Source organism: Lathamus discolor, chromosome 8 (assembly GCF_037157495.1).
Source record: "Lathamus discolor isolate bLatDis1 chromosome 8, bLatDis1.hap1, whole genome shotgun sequence".
Lineage (NCBI taxonomy): Eukaryota > Metazoa > Chordata > Aves > Psittaciformes > Psittacidae > Lathamus > Lathamus discolor.
The window spans coordinates 3493948-3520205 of NC_088891.1; the positions used below are offsets into that span (position 1 = coordinate 3493948).

General features: G+C 48.2%; 2 protein-coding genes and 1 long non-coding RNA gene across 8 annotated transcripts; 2 read left to right on the plus strand and 1 right to left on the minus strand.

The window, feature by feature from the left end:
• Window positions 1–348: 348 nt before the first annotated feature.
• SPG21 (SPG21 abhydrolase domain containing, maspardin) lies at window positions 349–11823 on the plus strand. Of its 3 annotated transcripts, none has more exons than XM_065688388.1 (10): window positions 349–492; window positions 1698–1863; window positions 3714–3807; window positions 7412–7573; window positions 8363–8443; window positions 9044–9189; window positions 9702–9810; window positions 10269–10376; window positions 10746–10886; window positions 11185–11823. In XM_065688388.1, exons 3-10 carry the CDS (start codon window positions 3745–3747, stop codon window positions 11302–11304), a joined length of 930 nt encoding a protein of 309 aa, XP_065544460.1. In that variant the 5' UTR covers window positions 349–492; window positions 1698–1863; window positions 3714–3744; the 3' UTR covers window positions 11305–11823. The 3 variants fall into 3 exon arrangements, with proteins under 3 accessions (XP_065544460.1, XP_065544461.1, XP_065544459.1); XM_065688389.1 differs by having other exon boundaries at window positions 1707–1863; XM_065688387.1 differs by lacking the exon at window positions 1698–1863 and having other exon boundaries at window positions 350–492.
• A 196-nt stretch (window positions 11824–12019) lies between these two features.
• ANKDD1A (ankyrin repeat and death domain containing 1A) lies at window positions 12020–23312 on the minus strand. Of its 4 annotated transcripts, none has more exons than XM_065688383.1 (15): window positions 23233–23312; window positions 20979–21082; window positions 20225–20323; window positions 19827–19925; window positions 19263–19367; window positions 18970–19068; window positions 18456–18554; window positions 17238–17336; window positions 16810–16908; window positions 16467–16565; window positions 15862–15960; window positions 14749–14844; window positions 14147–14348; window positions 13402–13533; window positions 12020–12917 (listed from the first exon to the last, which is right to left on the minus strand). In XM_065688383.1, the coding sequence occupies exons 1-15, from the start codon at window positions 23264–23266 to the stop codon at window positions 12856–12858; spliced, it is 1527 nt and encodes a 508-aa protein (XP_065544455.1). In that variant the 5' UTR covers window positions 23267–23312; the 3' UTR covers window positions 12020–12855. The 4 variants fall into 4 exon arrangements, with proteins under 4 accessions (XP_065544455.1, XP_065544456.1, XP_065544457.1 ...); XM_065688384.1 differs by lacking the exon at window positions 23233–23312 and adding an exon at window positions 22449–22521; XM_065688385.1 differs by lacking the exon at window positions 13402–13533.
• On the plus strand, window positions 13362–18171 carry LOC136018795 (uncharacterized). Its single transcript, XR_010614579.1, has 3 exons — window positions 13362–13607; window positions 14679–14731; window positions 15874–18171. It is a non-coding gene; the product is annotated as an uncharacterized LOC136018795 (long non-coding RNA).
• Window positions 23313–26258: the final 2946 nt, after the last annotated feature.

Genomic DNA, 26258 nt, shown 5'->3' on the forward strand with positions numbered 1-26258 from the left:
AACACTGTGAGACCCCGGCTTGAACACACGCCAGGTCACTGCAATCACTCACGTTTCTTATATACACGTAACAAAATGACGCTCTCTCCCGCTGGATGGCAGCGGCGCCTGCACTAAGCAGAGCGGCGGCACAGAGCAGAATAAAGCACGCCCAGAGCGCTCCGCACCTTTGGTTCTTCGTTACAGCAACGCTGTGAGGAACCGGCCCCTCACACGCTCCCGCCCGCCAGGCGTTAATGGCGGCCGCGGCCCTCCCCGCCCACCGGCCAATCACCGCCCCGCCGCAGGGGCACGTGACTCCTGCCGCGGTAGCGATGGCGCCGCCGCCGTTTACTTCCGCCTCGGTAGCAATGGCGCTTGCTTGCGCTCCTCCCTGCTGTCACGTGTCCGGCGGGGGAGCAGCATCCGGAAGTGGCCACCGGCGGCGTGAGCCCCCGCTTGGGCGCGGCGGGGAGCGGGAGGAGAGCGGCGGCTCCGGGCCCTGCCGAGCCGGTGAGGGCCGGGCGGCAAGAGGGGAGGGGTTGTGGCTGTGGGGGTAGGCCTGTGCTTCTTGCTTGGGGCTCGGACCGGAGAGGGGGCTCGGGGGGGGGGGGGCACTGAAAGCCCCGGGGTGCGGAGCACTGGGGGGCTATTGGGCGCTGAGGAGGTTGGGGGGGGGGGGTCTCTCGGGCTCCGGTACAACAATTAGTCCTGCACAAGGCTGGGCCCCAGGGGCCGGGGGACTCTGAGGAGGTCTCAGGCAGGGGAGGAGGGGGATATCACGACCCCTGAGGGGGCTTGGGCTTGGAGCGGGTGGAGGACTCGGGACACGGCCCAGCAGGACACTCAAAGCTCTGCAGTGCAGGTTCATGTTCTTGGAGGGGCTCTGAAGTGAAGGGGCCGCCTCAGCCTGTGCCTGGGCTGGGAGTACCGAGTGGGGTTTGCCCCCTTTCTACCTGCGAAGCTGGGTGAGCCCGCTGTGTCTGGGTACCAGGCTGGGGTTCGTGGGCACCCTGAGGCTGGGTTAGCAGTGACAGCACTGAGGGAGAGAGGAAGGTGCTGCTGCCATGTCCTAGTTATCCATAGCTCTTCTTCCCCGTTGCCTGCATTTGGTGTTGATAAAGTGCCCGTAGTCCTGGTGTTTCCTCTGCATCTCCTGGTGCTTGCCTGCAGCTCCCGCCAGCTCTCAGTGGTGCTGTTGCTGATTCAGGTCTCTTGGCCCAAAGGAATGGGTGCTGCGTGGCCAGTGCAGTGGGAGGGCAGCCACGCAGTGGCCCTGGTGCACACAGACACAGGACAGGAACAGGAGCGAGTGCCCGCTCATGTAATCCACCCTGACAAGGGGTTAGTCTCTAGCGGCACAATCAAAGCCTTTCTAAATTAATAACAAGTGGAACATGTCACAGTGTCGTGGGGATAACTCACAAGGAGAATGTTATCAAGTGCTGTCAATGCATCCATCAGTGATTCTTCCTTTAGAGGAATTGTTTTTAAGAAGTTAGGTTCTTCAGATTGCTTGGTTTTATTGCAAATGAAATTTGGGTCTTCAGAGGCTGCATCATGAACAGCATCAGGGTCTTTCTGATTTGAGTTGCCCTCTGGCTGATTCCCTGTTTTGAGTTCATGGTTCAGCTTTTCTGTGACTGGAAAAATTCACAGTTGTCGTTGGCGTGAATATTTATTCTGTGGCAAACTTAATGCTGTGTTTCTGTGCCAAGGGAAAATAGAATCAGTAACAGGACATCAACTTAAGCAAGAGTTCGATATAATCAATGAAAAAACTGCTTACTCTTGCTATAAAAGAGGGGCAGTCCTCCAGAGTGATGATCACAGATGTGCCTGGACAAGAATCAGCCAATGGTTTGCTTCCATGAGCAGTAACAGGTGAGATGGGAAGCTCAGGATCTATGTTGCATGTGGCCTCTTGCTGTGGTGTGAGCATAGCCTGAAAGGATGAAGTCCATCTGCATCATGCCTTTTCCTTACCTAGTCTAGTGATCGGCAGCTTCCAATTGAAATGCCAGCCCACAAGGATTAGCTGAACAGTGCTGAAAGACTGAGGTGGTGGAAAAAGAGAGGCAGTTGCAGCAGGAAGAGTTTGCCAACCCTTTATGGCAAACAGAATCACTAGCAGAAGGCCTCCCTTTCCTGTGCCTCTATACCCATGCAGTGCCTAGCAGAGTGAGGCCCTGCCTGTGACTTGTGTTTCTTGGCCCTGCTGTAATATAATGCTCAAAGAGAACATGTTGTTTTAAGGCATTTGCTGATAATTTATTTCTGCCCTAGTTTTGTCCGAGCTGCTTTTTGAGAGCTACTTGAGGTGTAGTTATGGAAAGGAATTGGTCTGGACTGCACTTCCCTTTCTGTAATAACTGGCTGTCCCCCTTAGTCCCTAACACATCTTCGTGCCTTCTCTGCAGGTTGTTGGAATAGGTGTTTTTTACCTCTGCTGTAATTTTATCTGCTGCCAGACTGGCAAAGAACAAAATAGTTGATAGAAGCACCAAAACAAAGCTACACAAAACTGAAACAAGGGTACCTCAAACCCTTGTGGGACATGAGGTATATCATGTGCTCTGTATGTGTTGTCTTGACATTTAGAAAGTACTTTCCCTTTCGAGTTCATGTTTTCTGTGCTTGGCAAAGGGAAATGAAGGCTGAAGGATGAGGAAATTGTAAGTAACTGTTAACCCAATCAGCTGGTTGAGCCTGTACACCGACAGCTTTCCTGTGGGGCAAAATGGAGTGATTCACAGAACATACCAAGGTCTTATTTTATGAAGAATTTGGAAACAAAACCTATTGATTTATACTTGGCAACTGTTAACTAACAAGAGCAAAAGTTTCTTTGTTTTATTATGCCCAGTGCTGTGTGTGAAAGCATGAAAACAGTCTCCTGAGGCAGTTGGCTTTCAGGGTAAAGCCATTGAGTCTGCAGGCTTGGGAACTGTTTGATACCATCTCTTGTATAAATGGAAGCTAATGGCCCCTCACTGCCTTAAAAGAAGTTAAATCTAGAAGTGTGTATTACTAATTTATGGAGTATCAGAAGACACTCATTAGGTCTGCTAGGACATTCTGACTTCAGAGAGTGAGTTAGTGGCATTCCTTTGTGGACCCATGTCTGAATCCATTTGTTCCATATTAATTGGTGTGCTTCAAAGTTATCTTTGTTGATAACTCCTGACCAGAGTCAAATTCTGTGTGGTTAGAATTAAAGCTTCAGGGCTTGCTTGTAAGTTGAGCCTCACATCAGCTCTGACCCCCTTGGGTCATTTACACTGAGATGGAAGAACGTGGTCTGAATGCTTAGGCAGTGGGTTCATGAAATAACTTAATTCTGTTGTGCGAACTGCTGAGTGAGCTGTATAAATATTTACTAGACATAAATTTGGAGTGCTTCATAAATTAAAGCCAAGTCAAAAACATGTTTTAGGTTTTTAAGCCACTTATATTCTGCAACACAGTTGTCCTCTACAGCTGTTACAAAAGCATCATCACAATCAGGCTGGTACATTAAGGCGGTCAGGTGGCTGCCTCTTGGGAGAATTACATGGTTTGGGATGAACACTGAAGATAAGTAAACTTGATGTGGGTTAGAGGCAGTACAATCAACTGATCAGAGCAAACTCACCCTGCACATGCTTTGTGTACATGGCACAGCTTTTGAGTGCTGCCTCTCATAAAGCTGTTGGATCGATTTACTGATTTCGAACTTTGTCTCTCTCTTTCAGGCTGACCTAATTTGAGTGTTTCCTAAACATCATGGGAGAGATTAAGGTCTCTCCCGACTACAACTGGTTCAGAAGCACAGTTCCTCTTAAAAAGGTGTGTACAGCTGCCATGGTCTTGTGGTGAAATGTCTCCTCTTGCTGTGGTGGGTGAGACTGGTTAAGGCAGAACAGCTGTGGCTGTGCTGGTGACCTGGTTTATCTCCTGAAGTGTTGTCCCTTGTGTCATGTGAGTGCATGAAAGCATCCCCTATACTTTCACATGCTTCTGGGAGGTCATTTCTGCACGTGGTGGTGGGGAGCAGAGGCTCACAGTTGTGAGCCACAGCAGCAGTACCCAGCATCCTGATTCCAGCCATGCGCAAGGAGGAGACTGAGGAACTGGGGTGTGCTGGGGATGACATGCAGGGCCTCTCATGAAGCACCAGGGCAGGACAGCTGACCCAACCACCATACAGCCATGCTGCCAGAGCCACCTCTGCTCTTCCTACACATCGTTCCTGAGAGTGGAAATGTGCCTGAACCATGGTGAAAAATACCATGTGCTTTCTTCCACTGCGTGTCCTTTAGATGGATTCTGCTTAATCACACTTTCCAACCACTTTCTCCTCTCACTTGGATTTCTTCACTCCTTTTCACTTAACCACAGGAGAGTGTTTGAGGTGAGCAGTGCTCCACCTTCTGCTCTCTATGTGCTGAGTGGCAGAGGGCATGGAGTGCAGCGCTAATATGTAGCTCCTGCCCTGGACTAACTCTTGCACTGCCTGTTGGAGATACGGCTTGTGGGGGCTGCAGTTACAGACTAATGTGCAGCAGGAGCCCAGAATCCTGCCAAACTGAAGGACAGTCTTACCTTTACACACCAACCTGCTGCTCCTGCCAGCACAGTCATTGAGAGTCAGTGAGCTGTGTAGCTTGGGGGTGTTCTATAGTTTGTTTTTGGGCTAAGATTACCTCCAGCTGGTTCAGTTTCCTAATCTGGATGGCTGTGTGGGCTGTGACAACATGAGGATGGTGCTGGCAGCATTACCTCTTTCAACAGCAGGTTGGTTGCAGTTGGGCCACACAAAAGGGACTGTGTCCCAAACCTGAGGAACAATCCTTACATGTGCTCAGCATTATTTCCACTGAGTGGTGTGTAGCTTTCTCTAAGAAACTACCTTTATGGAGGGGCTGTAGGATCTTCTCTTCAGGGTTTCTCATTCGTTTTTGCCAGTTTGTGTTTTCTGTAAGCGAAAAAGATGCATTGCTGTGACTGTGCATGTTCTCTAGGCTCTGGCTGTCCAGCTTCTTTCTGTTTCTGCCCAATTCCACATCTCCTGTGTCTGTTTGTGCCATGCTGTCCCCTTCAGGCAATGGCTCAGCAAGCGCAGGGGACAGTATTCCATTGGAAAGGCATGTGGATGCTCTGAGGCACTGCTTTCTGGGGTGCAGTCTGGTAAATGAAAGGTGCTGGAGGTTGTGGTTACAGCAAAACACGCTCTTGCTGCCGTGGGGACTGTGACACCGCAGCTCACTGCCAGGGGCTGCTGCCTTCAGCTGCTGCTGTGGTTTCATAAACAGGGATATGAGTAAACTGAAGCTGCTGCTGACCTTCAGATGGGAATACCCTACCCTCCCAAGTGGTTCAGTCTAATGATGGCACAGTGATGCATGCGGGGTATGAAGAAGGTAGAAATAATCAAAGTAGTCCTGGTTTTTGGAGAGAGAAGGGGAAACAAAGCACAAGTCGAAGATGTAATTGATGTCTAAAGCAGTCTTTAGGAATATTTATTCCCCCCTGAAATACAGGCAGAGCAGAGGAAGGGATGACCACCATTACTGCTGGTAAGCACATGTTTCTGCTGTCAGATCAACTTAAGGAAGCAGAGCTGGAGCAGATTGTTGGAGAACAGGCTGAGATGTTCCTCCTGACAGGAGCAGGAAATGCACAGCTCCATCACCCTTCCGACTCTTCTCAGATACAGGAAGTGCAGCACAGAAAATAACAGTTTTAATCTGAGTTTTTAGCTTTGCCTTTGAGCCACTATTTGCATACGCTGCTCCTGTCTTATCTAAGTCCTTCAGCAAGGGACACTCTGGCTCTGCTAAACTCAAGCAGGAAGTTCTGCCCCTTGTTTTGATGCAGAGCAGATTTTACCCTTCATGTAAACTGTAGGTGATGCTTGGTTGATCCACCAAAACCAGAAGGCTGTGACTTCCCAGCTCGGCAGTGACTGCACAGGGCTTAGCCTGGCTTGGGATCTGGAGTGAAACCACACAGTATGTGGCCAGAAATCAAATCAAGCTGTTGTTGAAACCCATTGATTCATTGTCTGGGCTTGAAAGAAACATCTCTGAGCCTCAGTTCTCTGGACATGAACTAACTTTGGGTTTGTGATTCCAAGGAGTATTCCTAAAGGTAAACATTGCAATAGCCACCAACGGGTGCCCAGGTCCAGCCTTACTGATGGATTACAGAGCTGGAGCTCTGGACTTGTGTGCAAAGGGCTGTTTTGGGGGTGGAAGGGCTTTTGTACAGGGTTTATTTTTGAATGGTCTGGAAGCTGTGCTGTGCAATCTTGCTTTTTTCCATAGAGACTTTACAAAACAATATCATGTGATGTCTCACATGCTCCCAGAGCCTGAAATACCGGCTTCAGTACAAGCAGATTGTTAGTCAAGCAAATCAGCTTTGTGATATGCTGTTCTCTGATTCCCTGAGAAGCTTAACTGCTGGGATGGAAAAGCAAATTGTGCTTGTGTGTTACGGTTCAAGAAGCTGTAAAATCTTGATGCAGAGGAGGTGAATTCCCACTGTGTGACACAGGCTTTCCCCAGAGGTTTGTGCTTGTTTGTCTGGTTTGAGCTGCACACTTTGGCTGGGTTGTGGGGTGTTGAAAGAGCATCCTAAATAAACAAGTTTGCTGATGGAACAGGCCCTGTAAAAACAAGTTGGGCTCCAGCACTGCTGGAAAAGGAGACTTTTACCTCATTTGGGTACTTGTAGGGATACTAATTGTGCCTGAGATGGGCACTGTGTGAGGAACTACCCATTAAGCTTGCATGTGAATACTCTGCCTCAGCCAGCCATGTGTCCTGAGTACTCCAGATGCTCCCAAGGTGCTGCCAGATGATGGAAGCATTTTTCTTTCCAGGTCAGCTTTGCAGTGCTGCTTTGGGAACTGTGTGTATCTCTGTGCCTGGCAGCCAGCTGTAACTGCTTCAGATCAATAACTTGTGGTGTTACTGCTTAATTCAGCAGGCTCGTGTGTATCCAGACCTGTAATGTCCAGTGAATGCAAACATCACTGGTTGCTTAAAAAGCTGCCCCTGTGGCAGTGCTGTCTCTGCCAGCCCATGGCTGTTGCTGTCCATACCTTGAACTGACCTCCTGGGTCTCTCCTGGGCTGTGGCACAGTGGCTCCTTTCCCAAGGCACTGTGTTCATTATCCAGCTGATGTCAAGACACATTTGGTCTGGCAGTGCATGGCCATGGTTCTGCTCCAGCTGTGTCTGCACAAACCTTGTTGTGCCAGTTAATAAATAGCCTTGGAGAAGAAAGCTGGAAAAGCAAAAGATGGTCTTGTTCAAACGGGTCTTGAGGCTTACAACATTTACTGGATGGCACAGATTTTGTAGAAGCAATTCTGGAAGCTGGCTGAAGAGCCTCGTGTCTCTGGTGTGTTTCTTCTCCCCTCCAAGTGCCTCTCTCTTTCCAGATAATAGTAGACGATGATGACAGCAAAGTCTGGTCGCTGTATGATGCGGGGCCTCGGAGCATTCGCTGTCCGCTCATATTCCTCCCTCCTGTAAGTGGAACTGCAGATGTGTTTTTCCAGCAGATTTTGGCGCTGACCGGATGGGGCTACAGAGTTATTGCTGTGAGTATTTCCAGTGCTGTGTCAAAGTGAATGTACTTGCGCTGAGAGGCTAGATAATGAAGGCAAACTTAGTTTAGATTAAGGGAATCTACAAAAAACACAATGCTGAGTTGCACTCCAGAGTGTGTGGCAGATCCAGGCTGAAATCTGCTGTATGTCCACATCAGCACTTACCCAAAGCCTTGTGCATGCATGTTGTTAACTTCAGTGTGTTTTTCCCTTGTGTGCGCTGGACACCAATTGTCCTTGCCTCCAGCTGGATCTTTGTTAGCCATGAGGCGAAGATGTGGGTTAGTTCAGGGTTTCCGTGTTTTCCTTAAGGCTGGTGGTTCTTGGCCAGCTTGCTAAGTCACTCCTTAAAATCCCAACAGCTCTTTTGTGGCTTGTCAGCTCCTGAGCAGGACTGAGATGATTGATTTGAACAACAGTATTTCTGCTAAACAGCTTCAGGAGCACGCTAACAGCAGTTCATGGTTGGTGTGCTTGCCAGCTTCACACACCACAAAAGCACTGGAGAATCATTCCAGCCTCTCCTCACTGGTTACAGAATGAAGCACTTTCCCCAACAAAGTTGCTCTGTGGTACCTTGTCATGTATTGTGGTGCAAGCAAAGGGGAGGTGTTCACACCCTTGGGCTGGAGGGACCTTACTGAAGAGCTTGAGCCTCATGCTACAGGCAAGGCAGGTTGCTATCATGAAACCCTGAATATGAGATTTGGTGTGGCTTTCAAGGAGACAGCTGACAGGTACTGATCCGAGATGGCTTTTTCTAACTGTGTGTTACTTTAGTTGCAGTATCCGGTGTACTGGGATCACCTGGAGTTCTGTGATGGGTTCAGAAAACTGCTAGACCACCTTCAGCTGGATAAAGTGAGTGCTTGGGGGTAGGGAAATGGATGTGGAGTTGCAATAAAAACCTAACGTTTTAAAGTCTCGGTTAAGAGCAGGCGTATAACACGTGACACAAAAACGTAGCCTAGAAATAAAGAGGCTGTGCTGGAATTTTACATTTGGAACTAGTTTATTTTTGAAGGTGAGTACCCTTGAAAATTGTTGTACTTGGCCTGAATTCAGCTGCTGTTCTAGGCCTGTTAAGTTGAATTGGGTAACTTTAGGTTTCCATGTGATCCTGTGGAAGCTACCCTTCCAACCTCACATAGTGCAGGATACCACAGCAAAGTGTCTTGGATTATTGAAGCCAAAGTGAAATGTTCCTTTTTGTTTTTTATTAAGCTTGATGAGCACACAGACATTGGGCCTGTGGTCTGGAAACATTTCCTTCTTTCAATCTTGGTCACGTTTATATCGTGCATAGATCCAGAAGTTGAATAGAAGAGGGATTCTTTAACAAAATGGGTCATGAGGACTGGGTAAAACTACAGTGGCTTATTTTTGCCACGAAACCTTGTGCTTAGAGGTCACGTATTTCACAAGTGATCTGTTTGATTTTGGTTCTTTTCCTTGCACCAGGTTCACCTTTTTGGAGCATCTCTGGGAGGCTTTCTGGCTCAAAAGTTTGCTGAATACACACACAAATCTCCCAGAGTTCAGTCTCTGATCCTGTGTAATTCCTTTAGCGACACTTCTATCTTCAATCAGACCTGGACAGCAAACAGGTAAGCAAGGCTGAGACAAGCCATCAGATTCATGGCATTAACCTGTCTGTGGTGAAGTGTCCTGCTGCTCTGGTTGGACATGTGTTTAACCTGTCTCCAGCCTGGTAAGAGAGGTGTGGGATGGGATGCTTGCGAGTTTTGAAGCCACAGCATAAAGAGAATGGAAATGTTCACAATTGGGAGTGTGGAATCTGGCAGACAAGTCATTCTGTGATCCTCTGTGGATGTGTGGTCAGATTTAACTGCCTGTTTTCTTGCAAACCCACTTCGAGTGAGGAAAGTGTTATTCACCATGTTTAAAATACACTTTTGCAATGGAGGACCAACAGCTTCCCAGAGCAGTTCAAGCACCTTGCTGCCAGGTTTTCCCTCTCCATGTTCTTAAAGCTTCTTCAGGATTTCATTTGAAGTTAAAGCACAAAGTCTATGCCAGGAAAGGGAGGACTGACAACAAAGCATGTCACTGTTAGGGTCCTCAGTGCTTGAAGGTTGTTACATCTTGTCTGTTTCAGTTTTTGGCTGATGCCTGCTTTCATGCTGAAAAAAATTGTCCTTGGGAATTTTGTATCTGGTCCTCTGGATCCTGAGATGGCCGATGGGATCGATTTCATGGTGGACAGGGTAGGTACCTGTGTACTCTCATGCTGTGATGTCTATCTCAGTAGAAGATTTGCTTAGCAGGAGGTCGTGGATATTTCTGCTGCTTCCTTCATTTACTTACCCAGGAGGGAGGAGAAAGGGATGGATTTTGGGCAGGTGATGACTGTCACAGCCCCAGCACTTCACCTGATGCTGCAACCATCTGCCTTTACGGTTCTGTTTATGGAGATCAAAAGAGAGGAAGTTAAACTGAGGTGGCAGAGGAGAAGGTGCTGGGCTATGTCTGTAGGCCATGCTCCAGAGGCAGGAGCAACTAATGGAACATACTTTAAGCATGTCTTGTGCAGAGTAATACTAAGTTGAACTATGATATTTAACTGTTTCCTGTAAAGCTAACTTCTCTTTGGCTCTGTTGTTAATACTGCATTAACTTCCTGCAGTGAAATACGGTGTTAATCAATGTTTCTCTCTACTGCAAGCTGGAGAGCCTGGGCCAGAGCGAGCTCGCCTCAAGACTTACCCTCAACTGCCAGAACTCCTATGTAGAACCTCATAAAATTCGGGACATCCCTGTAACCATCATGGATGTAAGTTAGTGTCATCCTTCTGTGTGTTTTACTTAAGCACTGTTTCCTCCCCTCCAGGTGGGGACTGGATATTCTCTTAGCAACTTAGTAAGTATTGGCAGCACATAACTTCATATTTAGTCAAGTCTTTTACTGACTGGGCAACACCAGGACTCTTCTGTGTCAACTTGCAAACTGTTCTGTGCCATAGCACAACCATATGTTTATGTATCACAGCATTTGCTTTCTGATGTGTTCCCTTTGTTTCCTGTTTCATTAACACTCTTCCAGAGAGAAGCTGAGAATTGCTTCCAGGAGCAGCATATGTCCAGTCTGACTTGATAATCAAAGTCTGGGATTCAGACCTAATTGCTGTGACTTGTTATGCAGGTGTTTGACCAAAGTGCGCTTTCGACTGAAGCAAAAGAAGAAATGTATAAACTTTATCCTAATGCCAGAAGAGCTCATCTCAAAACAGGAGGCAACTTCCCCTATCTCTGCAGGAGTGCTGAGGTCAACCTGTATATTCAAGTGAGTGTCTGCATTCAAACCAGACCTGCTGCTGTGCACAGCAATAGGAAATGTATTTTCTGTCCTGGTTTTTCCCCCTTGGCTTGCCTGAGCTCTGCTCCCAGGTTGCTGATACAGAATGCAGGGATGGAAGTAGTCACATTCATGGGGGGACTGACTTTGGGGGTTCACCTCTTGCCCATTTTTTCTGTCCTCTTATACTCAAAAGCTGTAACTTCATCCTCACAATAATTACTCAGGAGAAATGTTTCTTTTTTTTACCAAAACACTTGTTTCAGCATTACTTTGTGTTCAACAGATCCATTTACTGCAGTTCCATGGTACCCGATATGCAGCCATCGATCCCTCCATGGTCAGCGCAGAAGAGCTGGAAGTCCAGAAGATCAGCCTTCACTCCAGCAATGAACAAGAGCAGTAGGTCTTGGAGCACTGGTGAAAATGAGGAAATGGTTCCGTGGTCTTCCTGTGTATGAGCAACTGTTCCCACTCTACCTTTTCCCTTGCGTTAGCCGATTATCACTGTGTGACTCCAGCAGGATCAGTCAGTGATCTGCCTGTGGACAGTAACCTCCAGCAGTACAATGGGATAGAGCTGTTTAACTTTTAGTCTTTGAATTGAAGGAAGCATCTTTGAAGACTACAGTTTTAAAAACAAAAGACACTTTTTGCTACCAAAGTCCTCACTATCATGTTCTTCAGCAGAACAGCATTCTTTTTATACTTTTCACTCAGCTGTATATATTGCCACATGCAAATTGTGTACTTGGAAGCCACCATGTATTTTTGTTGAGTATTTGGTTTAAGTGACAAGGTTGCCATCACTTATTTGCCTTGTATGTTGTGTCGTAAGTTAGTTTGTTTCTATTGGAAATAAAGCACTTGAATTTTTAACTTTTTTGCTGTTTAGAAGATGGTTTTCAATAAAACTTCACTTTCAGTAAGGGTCTTTTGTTGTGACTAAAAGAGAACAGCTCTGTAACTTATCCTGGTCCTGGTTTGCCTCTACAGCCGCCTCTACAGCCACCTCTAGGGATGAAGAACACCAGCACACTAAAGCTTGAGTCCACCTCAAGCTTTAATGCTAAGGTTGTGCTGGTTTAGCTCTAAGTAAGAATTATGTAGTGTTGTTTTAATAATAATGAATAACTAGGATGTAACTGGCAAATATAAGGGTAAAACCTGGATTTATTGAAATACAGACATTATTTTACCCTTGAAACACTGTAAAAAAAATAAATACAAAGTATTACATGATAAATAAGTATTCAAGAAAACTCTGTCCTTGTCAGAGGCTGTGTAGATAACCAATGATCATTCTTATCTTACAGCTTGAAAAGTGTAACCTATGGATTAAGGAAGTTACCTGGTTGATTCATGAACAGTATGTATAGGTTAATGTACATCTATAAACAGTGTATGCTAATGTTCTCTGAAATTTTCTGTTAAAGATCACAGCCCTCATGGTTCCACAAGGACCAAGTGGGAGCCTTGACTCTTCTAAATTCCTGCCCTAACAAGGACATTCTGAACATACTAGGACACAAGGGACAGACACTTCCCAAAACAAGGTAAGTAAAGAACACTCCTGAAAGCAAGGGCTTTGCCCTCAATAACTTACAAACAGACAATTAAAATTTATATGCAAAAATGAGATGTAAACCAGTTATAGTAAAACAGCAGTTCCTGATGCTCGCAGTATGAGAAGCGAGGCTGGCTCGCTGACCTCCTGCTACAGCACCCAGACCATACGCAGCAGCCGATAAAACTCTCCTTCCTCTGTAAAGAGGCATTTCAGGCCATTGGCTTTGCTGATGCCCTCCCTGTTCTGGAGAGGGAAGCAACAGTGGTGCCAGCTGTTGATGACAAGAAGCCCTTAAGTTGCAGTTGCTTCCTGATCAGCAGCACAGCAAGTGTCTCTCCTCTAGCTTAAGGACAAGTTGTTGAAGGAGTCGCTGGTTCCCTCCTGGTGCTACATTGCTACACACTTCCGTGGAGAGGCAGAGTCGGCGTTTGCTTTTTTCCGAATGCTTTCTGTAAAAGAGAGAAAGTTCTGCTGCACAGAAACCTGGAGAGGGGCTTTTTGTAAGGGCTTGTAGGGACAGGACAAGGGGGAATGGCTTGAACCTGCCACAGGGGAGATTTACAGTACATATTGGGAAGCTCTTCCCTGTGAGGGTGCTGAGGCGCTGGCACAGGGTGCCCAGAGAAGCTGTGGCTGCCCCATCCCTGGCAGTACTCAAGGCCAGGTTGGAGACAGGAGCTTGAAGCAAGCTGCTCCAGTGGAAGGGGTCCCTGCCTGTGGCAGGGGTTGGAGCTGGAGGAGCTTTAAGGTCCCTTCAACCCAAACCATTCTATGAAAATACAAATCTGTGTCAGGGGGTAGCAAGGGACAGGGTGGCTTTCACCTTGTGTGAATTTGTGTTAAGTTTTTCCTCTGCGTATGCTCTGTCACCACAGAATTCAGGTAGTGCTCAGTGTGCATTATTTGAAGGAAGACAAAAGTATTACATAGCACCTGCTAAATCTCTTCTTCCAATCCCCACAAGGCCTTCATATAATCCCTTGACTGGATTTTCTCCCGCTGTGATCACACCATGGAGCCAGATGAGCAACATTCTGTGGCCGTGCTCCCTGTAGCTTTTAGTGCCTGGCAAGATGCAACCAGAGGTGAAATCCTGTGCTTGCAGCGCATGGCCCTGACCAGAGTGGATTTCTGAACCGGTGAGTTTGGACCCTCCTCTCTGGAGCCTACTGGAAGGCTCTAAAGTACAGTTTAGCTTAATTCCTGCTTGTGGTGTGATTGCTAATTCATGTGAAACTCATGGAGTGGCCGTTCATGAGCTTGGGCTTGTCAGGCAACCTCTCATGGCAATACAGACTTTCTGCCTCAGAGCATAGCTTAGCCCCATCCTTGCATCGTGCAAACTACAGTAACCAAACCAGCTGTGCTCTGTTTGTGAAACTCAGAACCTGTTTCTACTAATGTATCTCTTAAATCCTATGGGACTTCACTGCCTGTTTGGTTCAGCTCCTTAAAAGACAAAAATAAAACTACCAAATTTCTTCTGTCCTATAGAATAGGAATTGTAGCAAGAACTTGCAGGTCTGGCAAGTGCCTCAGGAGTGAGCAGTGAACTGGTAACCCCTGTGTTTGTGTGCTTCACTCATAGACAAATTCATGCTTTGCTATTATTGCAGACTTCTCTCCTAGAATCACAGTCCAAGTGAAGGAAGGCAAATACCTGAGTGGTGTTTTATACCTGTCCATTGCTGCTCGATGGCCCTAATGTGGGCATCAGTGAATTTCCAGTAATGTGCCAGCTTCTTCCATTCACCAGGTCTGAGGTACTTGGTAGCCAATCTCCACATTACTGAGCGGATGTGCTGTGTTTCCAGCCTGTGATCTTGCTTAAAGGTCAAGTGCTTTGCTACCCAGGAGTCAGAGTCACTGTTCAGATTGTCCTGCAAAGCCATAGCAGAGGGTTTGTGTAGGATACTGCAGATGTACCTCTCATTCCCCAGCCTCCCAGTTTCTCCTCCTGGGCAAAAGGAGCTAATGGTATCCCAATCCCTTCTGCAGGGCTTTGGGAACAGCTGCCAAAGAATCTTGGAAAACCCCTGTTCCCTTCAGCACAGCCGGGTATTTTTTTAGCAACATGGGCTGTTTTAAATAAGGAAAGCCTTAAGTAGATGTTATGGGCATGGTAAGGACTTCTGTTTTCCTTAAGTAAGGAGATGAAAGCAGAGGTCAGGCTGTCACAGCATGTCCTGTATTTCTTTTCCTTTTGACAGCTGGTACCATGGAGAGGACAAAGCCACATCCGCCCTGGGAAGCACAGGAGATGGTATGTATGCTGCTCACCTTTCCCCATTTGTAAAACCGATCGGCTTTGATAATCATGTCTGCCAGGTTGATGTGATTGCCCCGAGCAGCAATGTCCAGAGATGTCTTCCCTTGCTGAAATGAGAAGGGGAAAAATGAGCTGGAAAAGACCTTGCTTGCTTAGGAGGTACAATCTCCCTGCCCACCCCACAGCCTGTAGTAGCAGGCAGCACAGCCTGTTGAGCAATGAGGATGAACAACCCCTATTCTCCACCTGTACACACCTTGGATGTGAGCTAGCTTGGAGCTACTGTCTTCAGGGCAAGAGGAGTCCTTTTCCAGGCTCTGCAGCATCTTCTCTGTTGGTTGGGAAAGCATCCTGCATCCCTCAGTGGATGGCAGGGTGTTCTTAGGCCCCCAGTAACATGGGTGGAGCCAGCCAAGGACCAGCTCAGCACTACAGTCTGAGGTGTTTTATAGCCTTTTGCACAGCAGGTTTGCTGGCACATGAAACTCAAGTGATTTATACAACCTCATTAATTTTATAGGCTCCACATACACATGATTAGAAACAATCTCCTAGGAGAAGCACAGGTTGATGGGACTATGAAACTGTAATTACACTCCTTAACATGAATATGATTTGGGATTGCACAGGGACGATTTGTGTCTGTATCTAAAAGCTTATAGCAAAAAGGAACAAGATTTGAATGCCGCATGAAGGAAAGCAAGCCAGCCCAGGCCTCAGGCATGCCAGGGAGAGCAGTTCTAGCTTCAGATGTGAGCAGAAACCAAATTTCACACAGCAAAGTGGGAACATGTTCCCCTGTGCTGAGTCCCACTGTGGTTCCACAGGCTGCCCAAACCTGCTTCAGCATTTTCTGTATGCGTACCACACTTCCAGGCTGCACACAACTTACCCGATTCATCTAGAATTCCTTTTGCTATAACATGTATCTGCTTTACAGACAATGCTTTTGCTGAATTAACTAGAATGCAAAATAACCTGCTCAAGCAGTGTGTCAAGGCCTTCTCCCTGGAAATATCCAGATTTTAATATTATTACTAACCTCCCTTGAAAATAATGACAATAGTGGCAAAGACCATCCATATTCACCCCACGGAATCTATCTGACCCATGGAAACATTTACCTTGTCTGTTAGCTTCAGATTAACTCCTGCAATGAGAATCATCTCGGCCATGTCCTGCCTGCCATGCTCTGCAGCGATGTGCAGAGGGGTCTGCTGCCTCTGCAGGAGGGGGAAAGGACTGCGTTTTAGAGGAGGACAAGTATGAGACTGGAAGGACAGGACAGAACAGAACAGAACAATACCAGGAAGAAGTGCTGCAAGAACCCTGTCAGCTCTGCCCTCCCTTCCCCTCTATCCCTTTTTCAGCTGAGGGCTAAACACCCTCCTGCCTCAAACTGGAGTTGAGTTTCTCAAGCTGAGCAGAACTGGTCTGCCCCAGCACCAGCACTAGAAAGCCTCCCTGATGCTATTTCAGACTAAGGAATGACTGACTGTGCAATGAGCTGTGCAGAGGTCCCAGGGACATGGCACAGTCCAGGTGTTGAATGTCATCAACTGGTTACCTCACTGCAATACTCAAATCATTTCACAGCTCTCATGTTTCCTAAGTTGCGCTTCCAGGTTTTCCCCATTTTAAAGCACTCTTCTTTAATCCTGTCCCCAAGGTTGATCAAATCCCCCATGGAACTGGTTCATGTTTCAAAGAACAGGAGCTGCAGTCTTACATTATCTGCAGCGTCAAGGTCGCACTCTGCATCGATGAAGAGCTTCACCATGGCTGGGAAGTTCTGCAGCACCGCAATGTGTGTGGCTGATGCATTTTGCTGTGGAAAGAAGATTCTGTGCTTAGGAAGAGCTTAGCTCAGGCACTGAAAGGATCATGGTGTACCCAGCATGTCTTATTCCAAGACAGAGTCCAGTCTGGATTGGAGGTAGGCTGGGGGCACTGCTCCATGAGCACAGATACGATAGCAGCACTGGTCCTTGTGAAGTTGCTTTGTGCTCTTGAACAGCTCCACAAGTTGGCTTTGCCTTTTTTAAGTGATGAGAGCATTAATCAGGACTTACATGATTAACAGCATCTGTGTGGATTCCTGCGTCCAGAAGGATCCTGCCTGTCTCCTCGTAGCCATGCAGTGCTGCGTAATGAAGGCAGTTCATCTTCTTCTGGGAGGCACATCGAAAGAGATGGGTGTGAGTCAGGGCTTCTTCTCAGGGCTGCAGTTGTTACAGGCTATCCACAGAGATCTCCCTGCTTCTCTCCTGCAAGAGCCCTGTGCTCCCATACCAAGAAATTCACAGACTCTGTCTCCACAGCCAGAGCAGTTGCAGGGAGCATCACCCACCTCTTTGTATAAAGCCATCTGCACTGTTTGTGAAGTGCTGGGCTCCACGTGGCCTCACTCAATAATGGGTGCCCTACTTGGAAGGCCACAGATCTGGGCAGAAATCCATAGAGTCGTGTTTGGACATGGAACCACCTCTGTGGAGCTAACCTGTGTTTGAGCATTGACATCGGCACCAGCTTCCAAGAGCAGCTTCACACAGTCACTGTGACCCCCCTCAGCAGCCATGTGCAGAGCTGTAAGTCCTTCCTGGACAAGGCAAAAAAGGAGACAAGCAGCACTTCTGTAGACAAGGACCAGACAGAGCAGCAGAATGAGGTCTCTACCCTGTCTTCTGAACCTGTTACATGTTAAAATACCAATTCTGAGGGCCATGGATCTCCAGTGTATTGTTAGGAAGATAAAGGGCACAGTTATCTGCCACTGACATGCCCGAGTACCGCTCTGTCCTTATGCCACTGGAGACAGCTGGCCCATGAGCCACAAGGCAAACATCATGTTCCTATCTTTTCTCTTTCAGCTGATTAAAAAACAAAAGAGCATTTCACATGGACAATGAAGACAAGCCATTTTCCTGTGGCCCAGAGACAGCCACAGGAGGACCGGGAAACTCATGGCCCCCAAGCACTAGTTCTCCTTTCTGAGGTCTGGAGCTCATTTCTTTACATGAAAACAGAAGCAAGCAGAAGGTTTAACCTGCTTTGATTATTGTTCTTCGCACAAAGGGCGGCTCATCTGGGGGAAAACAAATGCTACCAGAGTTGCCACAGAAGGTGGTGTCCCCTTTCTTTCAGATCTTAATCACAATCAAATATACTTTTCAAAAACAGTAACTAAATAAGACTAAAAAAACTACTGATAAACTCAATTGGCAGCATGCCTGGAATAAATAATAACATTACTAAGCCAATATTTGCTGTCTAAGTCATTAACTGTGTTCCACCCACATAATTTTCCAAAGCAGGTCTGTCAAAAAGAGATCTCAAACAGAAGGTCCATATGTTCAGTGACTAAGTCAATACTATAAAGCGTAGTGAAGTTTAGTTTAAAGCACACTCGATAACAATTTAGGTGCTTGAATGTACAAGGGTCAGGGGAAAAAATGGAGGTTAAATTGAGTTATAAGGCCAGCATATACAGAAGAAAAGGCAACACTTTAGAACTGGATATTGGTCCAAGGAGGATGCTGCCTTTCACTGGTGCTGTGCAACTGTGACCTGCATTTGAACACATACACTTTAGGTAAAAGCTATCCTCTAGACCTCTCTTGTCAATACTGAGTGCTCAGTCTGATTGTGGCAGGAGCATGTTTCTAGGGAGGGAAAGGGTAAAACTGCTGTGGGGTTTATTTCCTTTAAATACACTTACAATGTTCTTTCCATCAAGGTCGACTCCAACATCTATAATCTTCTGGAGCACAGAGAGGTGTCCATTCTTAGCAGCTAAATGCAATGCTGTATTTTCTTCCTGAAAGTATAACCACTTCATACATGTATGTATCACAGGACTGAGTGTTCATATGGCACAACCTTGCACAGAGTATATCCAGCATGACTGAAAAGGAGGTTGTAACCAGTATCACAAGCCTGAAGCAGTCTTCTACTAGGGCAGCAGTGAGGGAAGGAACCCAGCTACCTTAACTGGAGCATGGACCACCAGGCTCACTGTCTATCTCATCTGAAAAGCACTGGAGAGAAATCCAACATGGACTGAGGTGCAAATGGCTTGCAAGTGGATAGGGAAGAGCCCTGACACACCACAACCACAGTTACAACTGAAGACAGTTTGCCTGCACGAGCCTCATTTGGTGTCCTGCTCCCTGACTTTTACATCCTCTAATCCTTGGAATTTACCTCCGTTGTGTGTGGTTTTATGCCCATACCTTGTCTTTGGCACTGCGAGAACAACCCAGTTGAATTAGGAACTCCACCACTTCCAGCTGCCCATTCTCTGCAGCTAGGTGAAACGCTGTCCTGTCCAACTTTAGAAACAAAGAAACAGAGAAATACAGTCCAAGAAAGGCTCAGAAAGCACAAGATTAGAGAATCTGCTGTAAGCAGCACAATAATTCCTTGGGCAATAATCCAGTCCACAGTGGGAAAAAGTGCACACTTCAAAAATGATTCTTCTGTTAACTTTTAGTCTGCTTTACATTTGTGTGAAAAGCCTTCCTACCTTGTCTGTCTTATCCACACACACATCCTCCAGGTCCTCCATGATGAACTCCATTACCTGGACGTGTCCCTTCTGAGCAGCACAGTGCAGCAGGTTCCTGCCATTCTGGAGAGGAGAACAGGAATAAATGACCATTCATCTAACAAGTCCAGAACTGAGGTACAGTCTCTTCTTAACAAGCTGTTCCCATTCGCAACGACCCGTTCCATGCCTCCCTTCACCTCTAGGGTTAAACTAGCTTGTGCTGCAGACAGCAAGTTATGACTCAAGTATTAATGCTCCTTTTCCCAACCAAGGTCTGTTTAAAAATACAAAGATTGCTGATACACTAAACCTGTTTCCCATTTCTGTAACACCTTCTACATCACCACTGCATACATGTGAGGTGAACAAGCCCTAAAGCTACAAATACTACTCCTGATTTAGGAATAAGGCAGAAGTGGAGATGGCAGTCCCCATAGCAGATGCTGTCACATACGATCACCTTAGCTCACAGATAAGTCTCTCCCCTCTCCATCACTTTCTAGAGCTGTGTGATGGACCCACAAAGGGAGACTCTCTTACCCTATTGACACAGTTAATCTTGGCCCCAGCATTGACGAGGATCTGCAGGACACGGAGGTGGCCAAACCAGGCAGACAGCAGAAGTGCATTCATTCCAAACTGGGCAAAAGAAAAGAGACACTTGCAGCTATCTGCAGCCACCACCATCCCCATCGTTCTCACTGATTCTACCAGCTTACTTCCTGGTCACTGTGCATGCAAGCAGAAGGCCAAAAAGAGCAGAAAAGCAAGGCTTGTTCCAGAAAGGCATTGCACCTGCCGCAGCTTCCCCAGCACTGCAATGCCTTGTGCCACCCACCCAGGGCTAAGGTGATGTCTGTAACTTTCAGCCCAGCACCAGCCCCGGTGCTCCCCCAGCACAGAATGCATCTGCAAGACATATAAGGGAGCCTTTGTACATTATCTTCGTCATCCACCGGGACATCATGGTCCAGGAGCAGTCGCACAGCATCCACATTCCCTGCTCCTGCAGCCCAGTGCAGGGCAGTCCGGTCTGCCTGGAAGGGAAGGAAGAAGAGAGGGGAGGCTGATGTATGCAGAGTGTATGTTTATCCACCAGCCTTCCTGAAGCCCGAAATCTCCTTTGCCATCTATGGAGCCAGAATTTCACACTGTGCAAGGTTTTGTTTGGACACTGCCCTCTGTCTCTTTCCTCTCTTGTCAGGCAGACAAGTGTTAGTCATCATCTGCCCAGAAACTACGGTTCTGGACTGTAACAACAGCACAGGAATGAAGACTATCGCTGACCACTGATTGAAACAGTAGGGATGGGTGCAACCCTGTATTTCCAAGCGCCTACTGGTCAATAAGGAGAGACCTGCACCAGGAACTGTGTTTGACCCAGAGCCTCAGCGAATAGAGATGGCAAAATCAAAACCTTTCACTGCAGCCATGTGTATCTGGCACACAGGTTCCAAGGGGAACCATAAATTATTACCCTCCCTCAGCACTTGCAACTTTCCGGTCTGGCCAGCATGACAATGCTGTGTGAGACTGCTCAGTTGCCACAGGCCCTATACAGCACTGGGTGGTGTATTTTACAGCTCTGACCAGCTGAGTGGCTAACGAGAAAAGCAGTGTTAAGGAGCTGCAGTTCTGAAACACACCTTCCCCGCTTCCTGCAGCTCAGAGGTGGAAAACCCAAGGACTTACATTATTTTTGGCTTTGATGTTGACCCCTCTCCTGATGAGCTCCTCCATCCTGGCTGTGTCATTACGCTTTGCTGCATCGTGAAACTCCTTCTCTGAATGAAGCACTGCAGCAGAGACAGAAGAGTGGGTATTAAAACAGTGCTGGCAAGGAGCACAGGGCAGCATGTCCCAACAAACCTTCCCTTCATCTCAAGTGGCTTTCAAGTGCAGAAAGATTCTTCCAGCAAGAATCCCAGCCCTACAGACATTGCCATGTTTGCTGGATTGTCCTCTCCAACTGTCTCCTGTGTACCCTGTGCCACATCAGTGCTCTTCCAGTCCTACAAGCTTCAATTCTAATTCAGTGTCTTTCTCTGCTCCAGCTGAAAACCCTTTTGACCCATTAGGACCATGTCCTCTGGGCATGTGCCAAGGCCCAGAGCTGGCGCAAAGGCTTGGGCTGGGGCAGAAGACACAGACCCTTTCCTCCATCCTTCCCCTTACATCCCACTGCTCTACAAGGAGGTCTTTACACATGGTCCTGCTGTTCCCCTTCAGGCAACCTGCACCAGCCAAGCAGCACAAAACCACCAGCCTGGCCTGTGATTAGTGTTGTATCTCTTAATAGACCGTGGCAGTTCTGCACCTAATATAGCACGACAAGCAGCATTTGTCCTGCGCAGTTAGGCACAATTTACGTGTTAGCTCTCCACGCTGGGCCTTGCCCCAGCAATCTTCTCAATTGAACAAACCTTCCTGCCAAGAAACAAGAGCAAGGCTGCGACTCTGGGCCTGCCACAGCCTGACAGGGAGGATTTTGGCAAGGCTGGTATCAGTGTTTGTTGGACTCAGTCTCTGCCCCAGCACTATTGGGGAATCCATTCAAGAAGGGCTTGAGTGAGACCCTGAGCCGGTCACATCCCACTGGAGAGCTGGCTTTGCTCTCTTCTGCGTATCTCAGGCTGCAGTTAGAGGGTAGCAGGGGCTCAGTGCAACTGCAGCTTGTATCAACATATTGGCTAGACATTAACCCCATGCCATACAAGAGGCATCAAAGCATCCTAGTGTTTCCCATACCACCACACTGAGGAGATAAACACGCTTGCTGTCCAAATAGCACTACCCTATTTCTCTCTGGAGAGCACAGTACAAAGGCACCCCTATTACAGACTCATAGGGCAGCAGAGGTATAACTTCACCCTCAAATTTCTGTTCCTCTTGCCTTCAAACAAAACCCTTTAGCTCACAAAAAACACAACACAAATCTTAATAGGGATCATTCACGAGTGTTGGACCTGATGTTAAAACAGTAGGACCTGGACACTGATTTCTACAGGAACTGGATTTTCTGTGCTGCATATTGAGATCCTGTTCTCTCTGGCCAGGTGTGTTAATGGGACTGCATTTCCACACTTCATTTGAGAGGAGAACGTGGCTAAAGCCTGTAGATTTTACACTAAGTATTAACACCAGTGGCTACACACAAATTACCTCTTTGCAAATGCTTGTCTCCAGTGGAGTAAATCCTGTGTTTCAGTTAAGCCAATGATGCTGTCCCTGCTCCCAAGGTGACCAAAACGTGTTCTTACATTTTACGATCACCATTGCCAAGAGATGCCAAACATCCCTTTGATTTAACATTCTTTCCTCATTTTGATGGTCCGAGTTTCCCACTTAGTGTCCACACTAGTGAAGCCAGCCCTGTAGATGTAAATGTGTTCCTTATCATGCCATGCGCCCCAACAGCAGTGTTTCAGTAGGCATTTAGCAGTTTTCCTTCTCTTCCCAGCTCACATTCCAGGGTATTTCACACCTCATAACACTGAATATGAATTCAGTTATCCCAAACAGCATGGAAAACCATTTAACCCATTTACCCTCAGTGCAATGCACCAACTCACAGGCAGTTTATTATGCAAGAGGTTTAAAACAGCATCAAAGGAAAGGTGTGCAAAGAAACATGCTAGAACTGCCTGCTGAGGCTGCAGGACACAAAGGCAACCCAGGACAGCCAGCCACTGGTCGCTAAAGAGGGGCAGAACGCTGAAGTGAGGGTTACCGGCGTTCCATGCAGCATCTTGGGGATACAGGGCGGGATACAGGATGCTCTAGGGCTCAAGCACCCCTTTTCCCGCACTGTTTCTCAATGGGGTTTTACATGCCTTTAAAGCCACCTCGGCCCTGCCCCACAGCCCCCACGGAGCCCGGCGCTGGGTCCGCCCCCTCCCACCGCACAAACCCCGCTCCCGGCTCGGCCCCCCGAGGCCCCACTCACGGCTGTCGTCCCCCGCCGCCGGCTCGTCCCCCATGGTCCCTCAGGGCGGGCTGATGGCAACGGCCCCGCCGCCTCAGGGCGGGCCGAGCGGCGCGGCGACAGCGCCCGGCCGACTGTTATTTAAAGCGAAATAACCCGAAACACGGCCTTTTCCTCACGAACACGGTGTTTTCCTCACAAACACGGCGTTTTCCTCACAAACACGGCGTTTTCCTCACAAACACGGCGTTTTCGGGCTGGTTTGGGAGGAGTTGAGGGGGGAAACGCAGCCACCGCCATTTCGGGCAGGGGGCTGCACCCCGGTGCCCCCGGTTACCTCAGCGTGGCGCGCCGAAGTGCTGCTGCTGGGAGGCTGCGGGTGGTTTAATTCTCCTTCCAAAGGGATTTAGAAGGAGAGGGAATTCTGTTATGTGGGAAATACGGGCTGGGTTGTTGGGGTTTTCGCCCTGAAAACAAGGTTCAGATCTGGGTGCTCCCAGGGGATGAGCTGCTCCCATGTACCACATAGCCCAAGCGCATCGGCCGGTGCGGGAGAGGGTTAAAAGCGTCCTACACTCGGTTTTAGTTAATTCTCCTGTTTCAGCATCTGGGTCTGGTTTTGTCTTTTATTTTCTTTACCATTTTGATAGCATGAGGAGGAAGGAACCAGTAGCTGAGCTGAGGTTGGGGGGAGAACCTGATCTGTTCCTGCTTCTCCTGAGGTATGAGTTAGGCAGCAAAAAGTAGGCAAATAAAGGTCCAAAACAGCCCGCAAAAGCCCTAAAACACAAACCCAGGTGTTAGTCCTGTGAGTGCCGTCCATGTTCAGGCTGGAGAGATGCTGCTGCCGTATGAGGAAGGGCCAGGTAGCGGCTGTCCTGGCAGCAAATCACTCCTGGAGCTATGCAAAGGCCATGTTTTCTGCCACAGCCATTTCGGTCCAGCCACTGCAAAGTCCCTGGTGTGGGTCTGGGCCCTCTCCCCGTATGTGGTAAGTGTGGCACACAAGCGTTCTCCATCCGTTTCCCCCCCCGTGTTTGCTTGTGCTCAGTCTTGGGGTGAGGCACTGGGCGCTGTCTTGGGTTGATGCAGTGAATGGTGTTCCTTGGCCTTCACACGCGTTGGAAGGCGGTGCGGGGAGGCAGGAATGACCTGCTCCTCGCGATGCGCTGGCAGACCCCGCAGCTCGTTGGAGCTGTAAAGCAGGTATGCTTTATTCAGCGCTGCGGCGCATGGGGATAGCTCCTCCAAAGGCAGCCGCGTCTCGCCCCTCCTTTATTCTCTAAAACGATACGTATTTATCAGGTTATACAACACGCCTATACATATTCATGTCCTATCCCTGCTTCGTATTATAACGAGCTAAAAGGTCCTTTGCGCAGTGACTCCTGGTGGTTGTGGGCGAGGGTCTCAAGATGAAGTAAATGAGTCTTCCTCGGCTTAAACGTTTTACCTCTGAATAGTTGCGCGTGCCCCCTGGTGACTTGGTCGTTGTCCAAACCACAAAGCTGGTTTTAGCCGGTTTCAGGGCCCAGAAAGCAAGAGCCAGGTTACTGTTCCTTCCTCTTATCAGTAGCCTTGTCCTCCCATCCTGTTCTATCACGGCATAATGAGCATGATAAATGTTTGTTGAGTATGGGCAAGCAAGAACATTGTTAAGCAAGCGGCTTAACCCTAACCCCCCCTTGTACATTGGTTAACTCTTCGCATCACTCAAAGCCAGGATGGAGAGGACCGCGAGGAATGAGCTTCCATCAACTTTGGTTTCTCCAGCAGCCAAGGGGGAGCAGATGCTGCCGGTCTCCAGGTAGGAGAGGGGACATCCGATCTGTATTCCCTCCCTGCACCATGCTGGCCTAGAGGCGTTGTCCTTGGCATGGCCCCCTCTCTCCTCCTCAAGAGGTCCCTGGCCGAGTCTCGCAGCCTCCGTGCTCGGTGTTGAGTGCGAGCACACGCCGGTCCCGGCGGCCACATGAGGGTGCCAGCGCTGTTCATCTGCCACCGTTCGCTGCAGCGAGCGATGAACCCCAGGGTGCAGATGGGGCTGTTCCCCGCGCTCAGGTCAGTTTTGGGGACACCGCTGTCCCGGGCACCCCGATTCGGGTCTGTGCAGCTCTGATGTGATAGAAACACCTCTCTGTGGGCACTGCTGCACCAGAGCTCTTAGGGCAGGGAGCAGCAGGGCTCAGCTGTGGGGTTCCATCTCATTGAAGCCCTCTTTTAAGGGTCTCCGTAGCCAAGCACTGCACTGATGCAGCTGACCCACTGCAGGGTCATGGCTGTGAAATGGGGAGGTAGACCCTAAGCTCTTGAGCCTGCACAGGTTGTGTGTGGGTCTGTGGGTAGCTGCTGGTTTCAGAGCTTTAGATTTGATGGTTTGTTTTCCTTTTATTCAAAATAAGTTAAAAAAAAAGACACTCCCGATAGGAAAAGCAAACATAAGCTCTGTCTGGGTAAAGGCAAAGCCCTTCTTTTTGCACAATAGCGGGTAGAGCATCCTCCCCGAGGGAAGGGGAAAGCTGGGTTTGATCCTTGATTCTGCCGGAGGGGAGATGCATTCCCTGGTCTCCACAAGACCCCAGAGAGTCCTGTAAACAGCAGGCTGGGAGCATGTCTGGTGGGCAGAGTTTTTCTTGCTCTTCCCTGTTATTTTAAATAATTAATGATTTGATGGAGCAGGGAGTGGAGAAGGCAGGTGTCCCCTCTCCCTGGAGAGCAGCCTGTGCACCCGGCCAGACAGAGCCCTGCTCTCACAATGAATATTTAAGTGCCTTTAGACAAATTGGAGTGGCTCCAGCAGGAATGACTGAGAAGGGATGAGCCCTTCCCACTGGGTACCCCAGAGCCTGGGGGCTGGGGAAATAGCCCTGACTAGGGCAGAGAATAATCCCTGCTTGTATGGATGGAACATCCATCCCAGCCTTTGGTGGGACCTCTGGCTCTTGGTAGGCTTTTGTTATGCTGCAAGAGATCCTTGTATGGAAAGCTGTCTGGATTTAACCTGCCACTGTTAATGTCATTGTCTGCATCTCCTCCAGAGCTTGAAT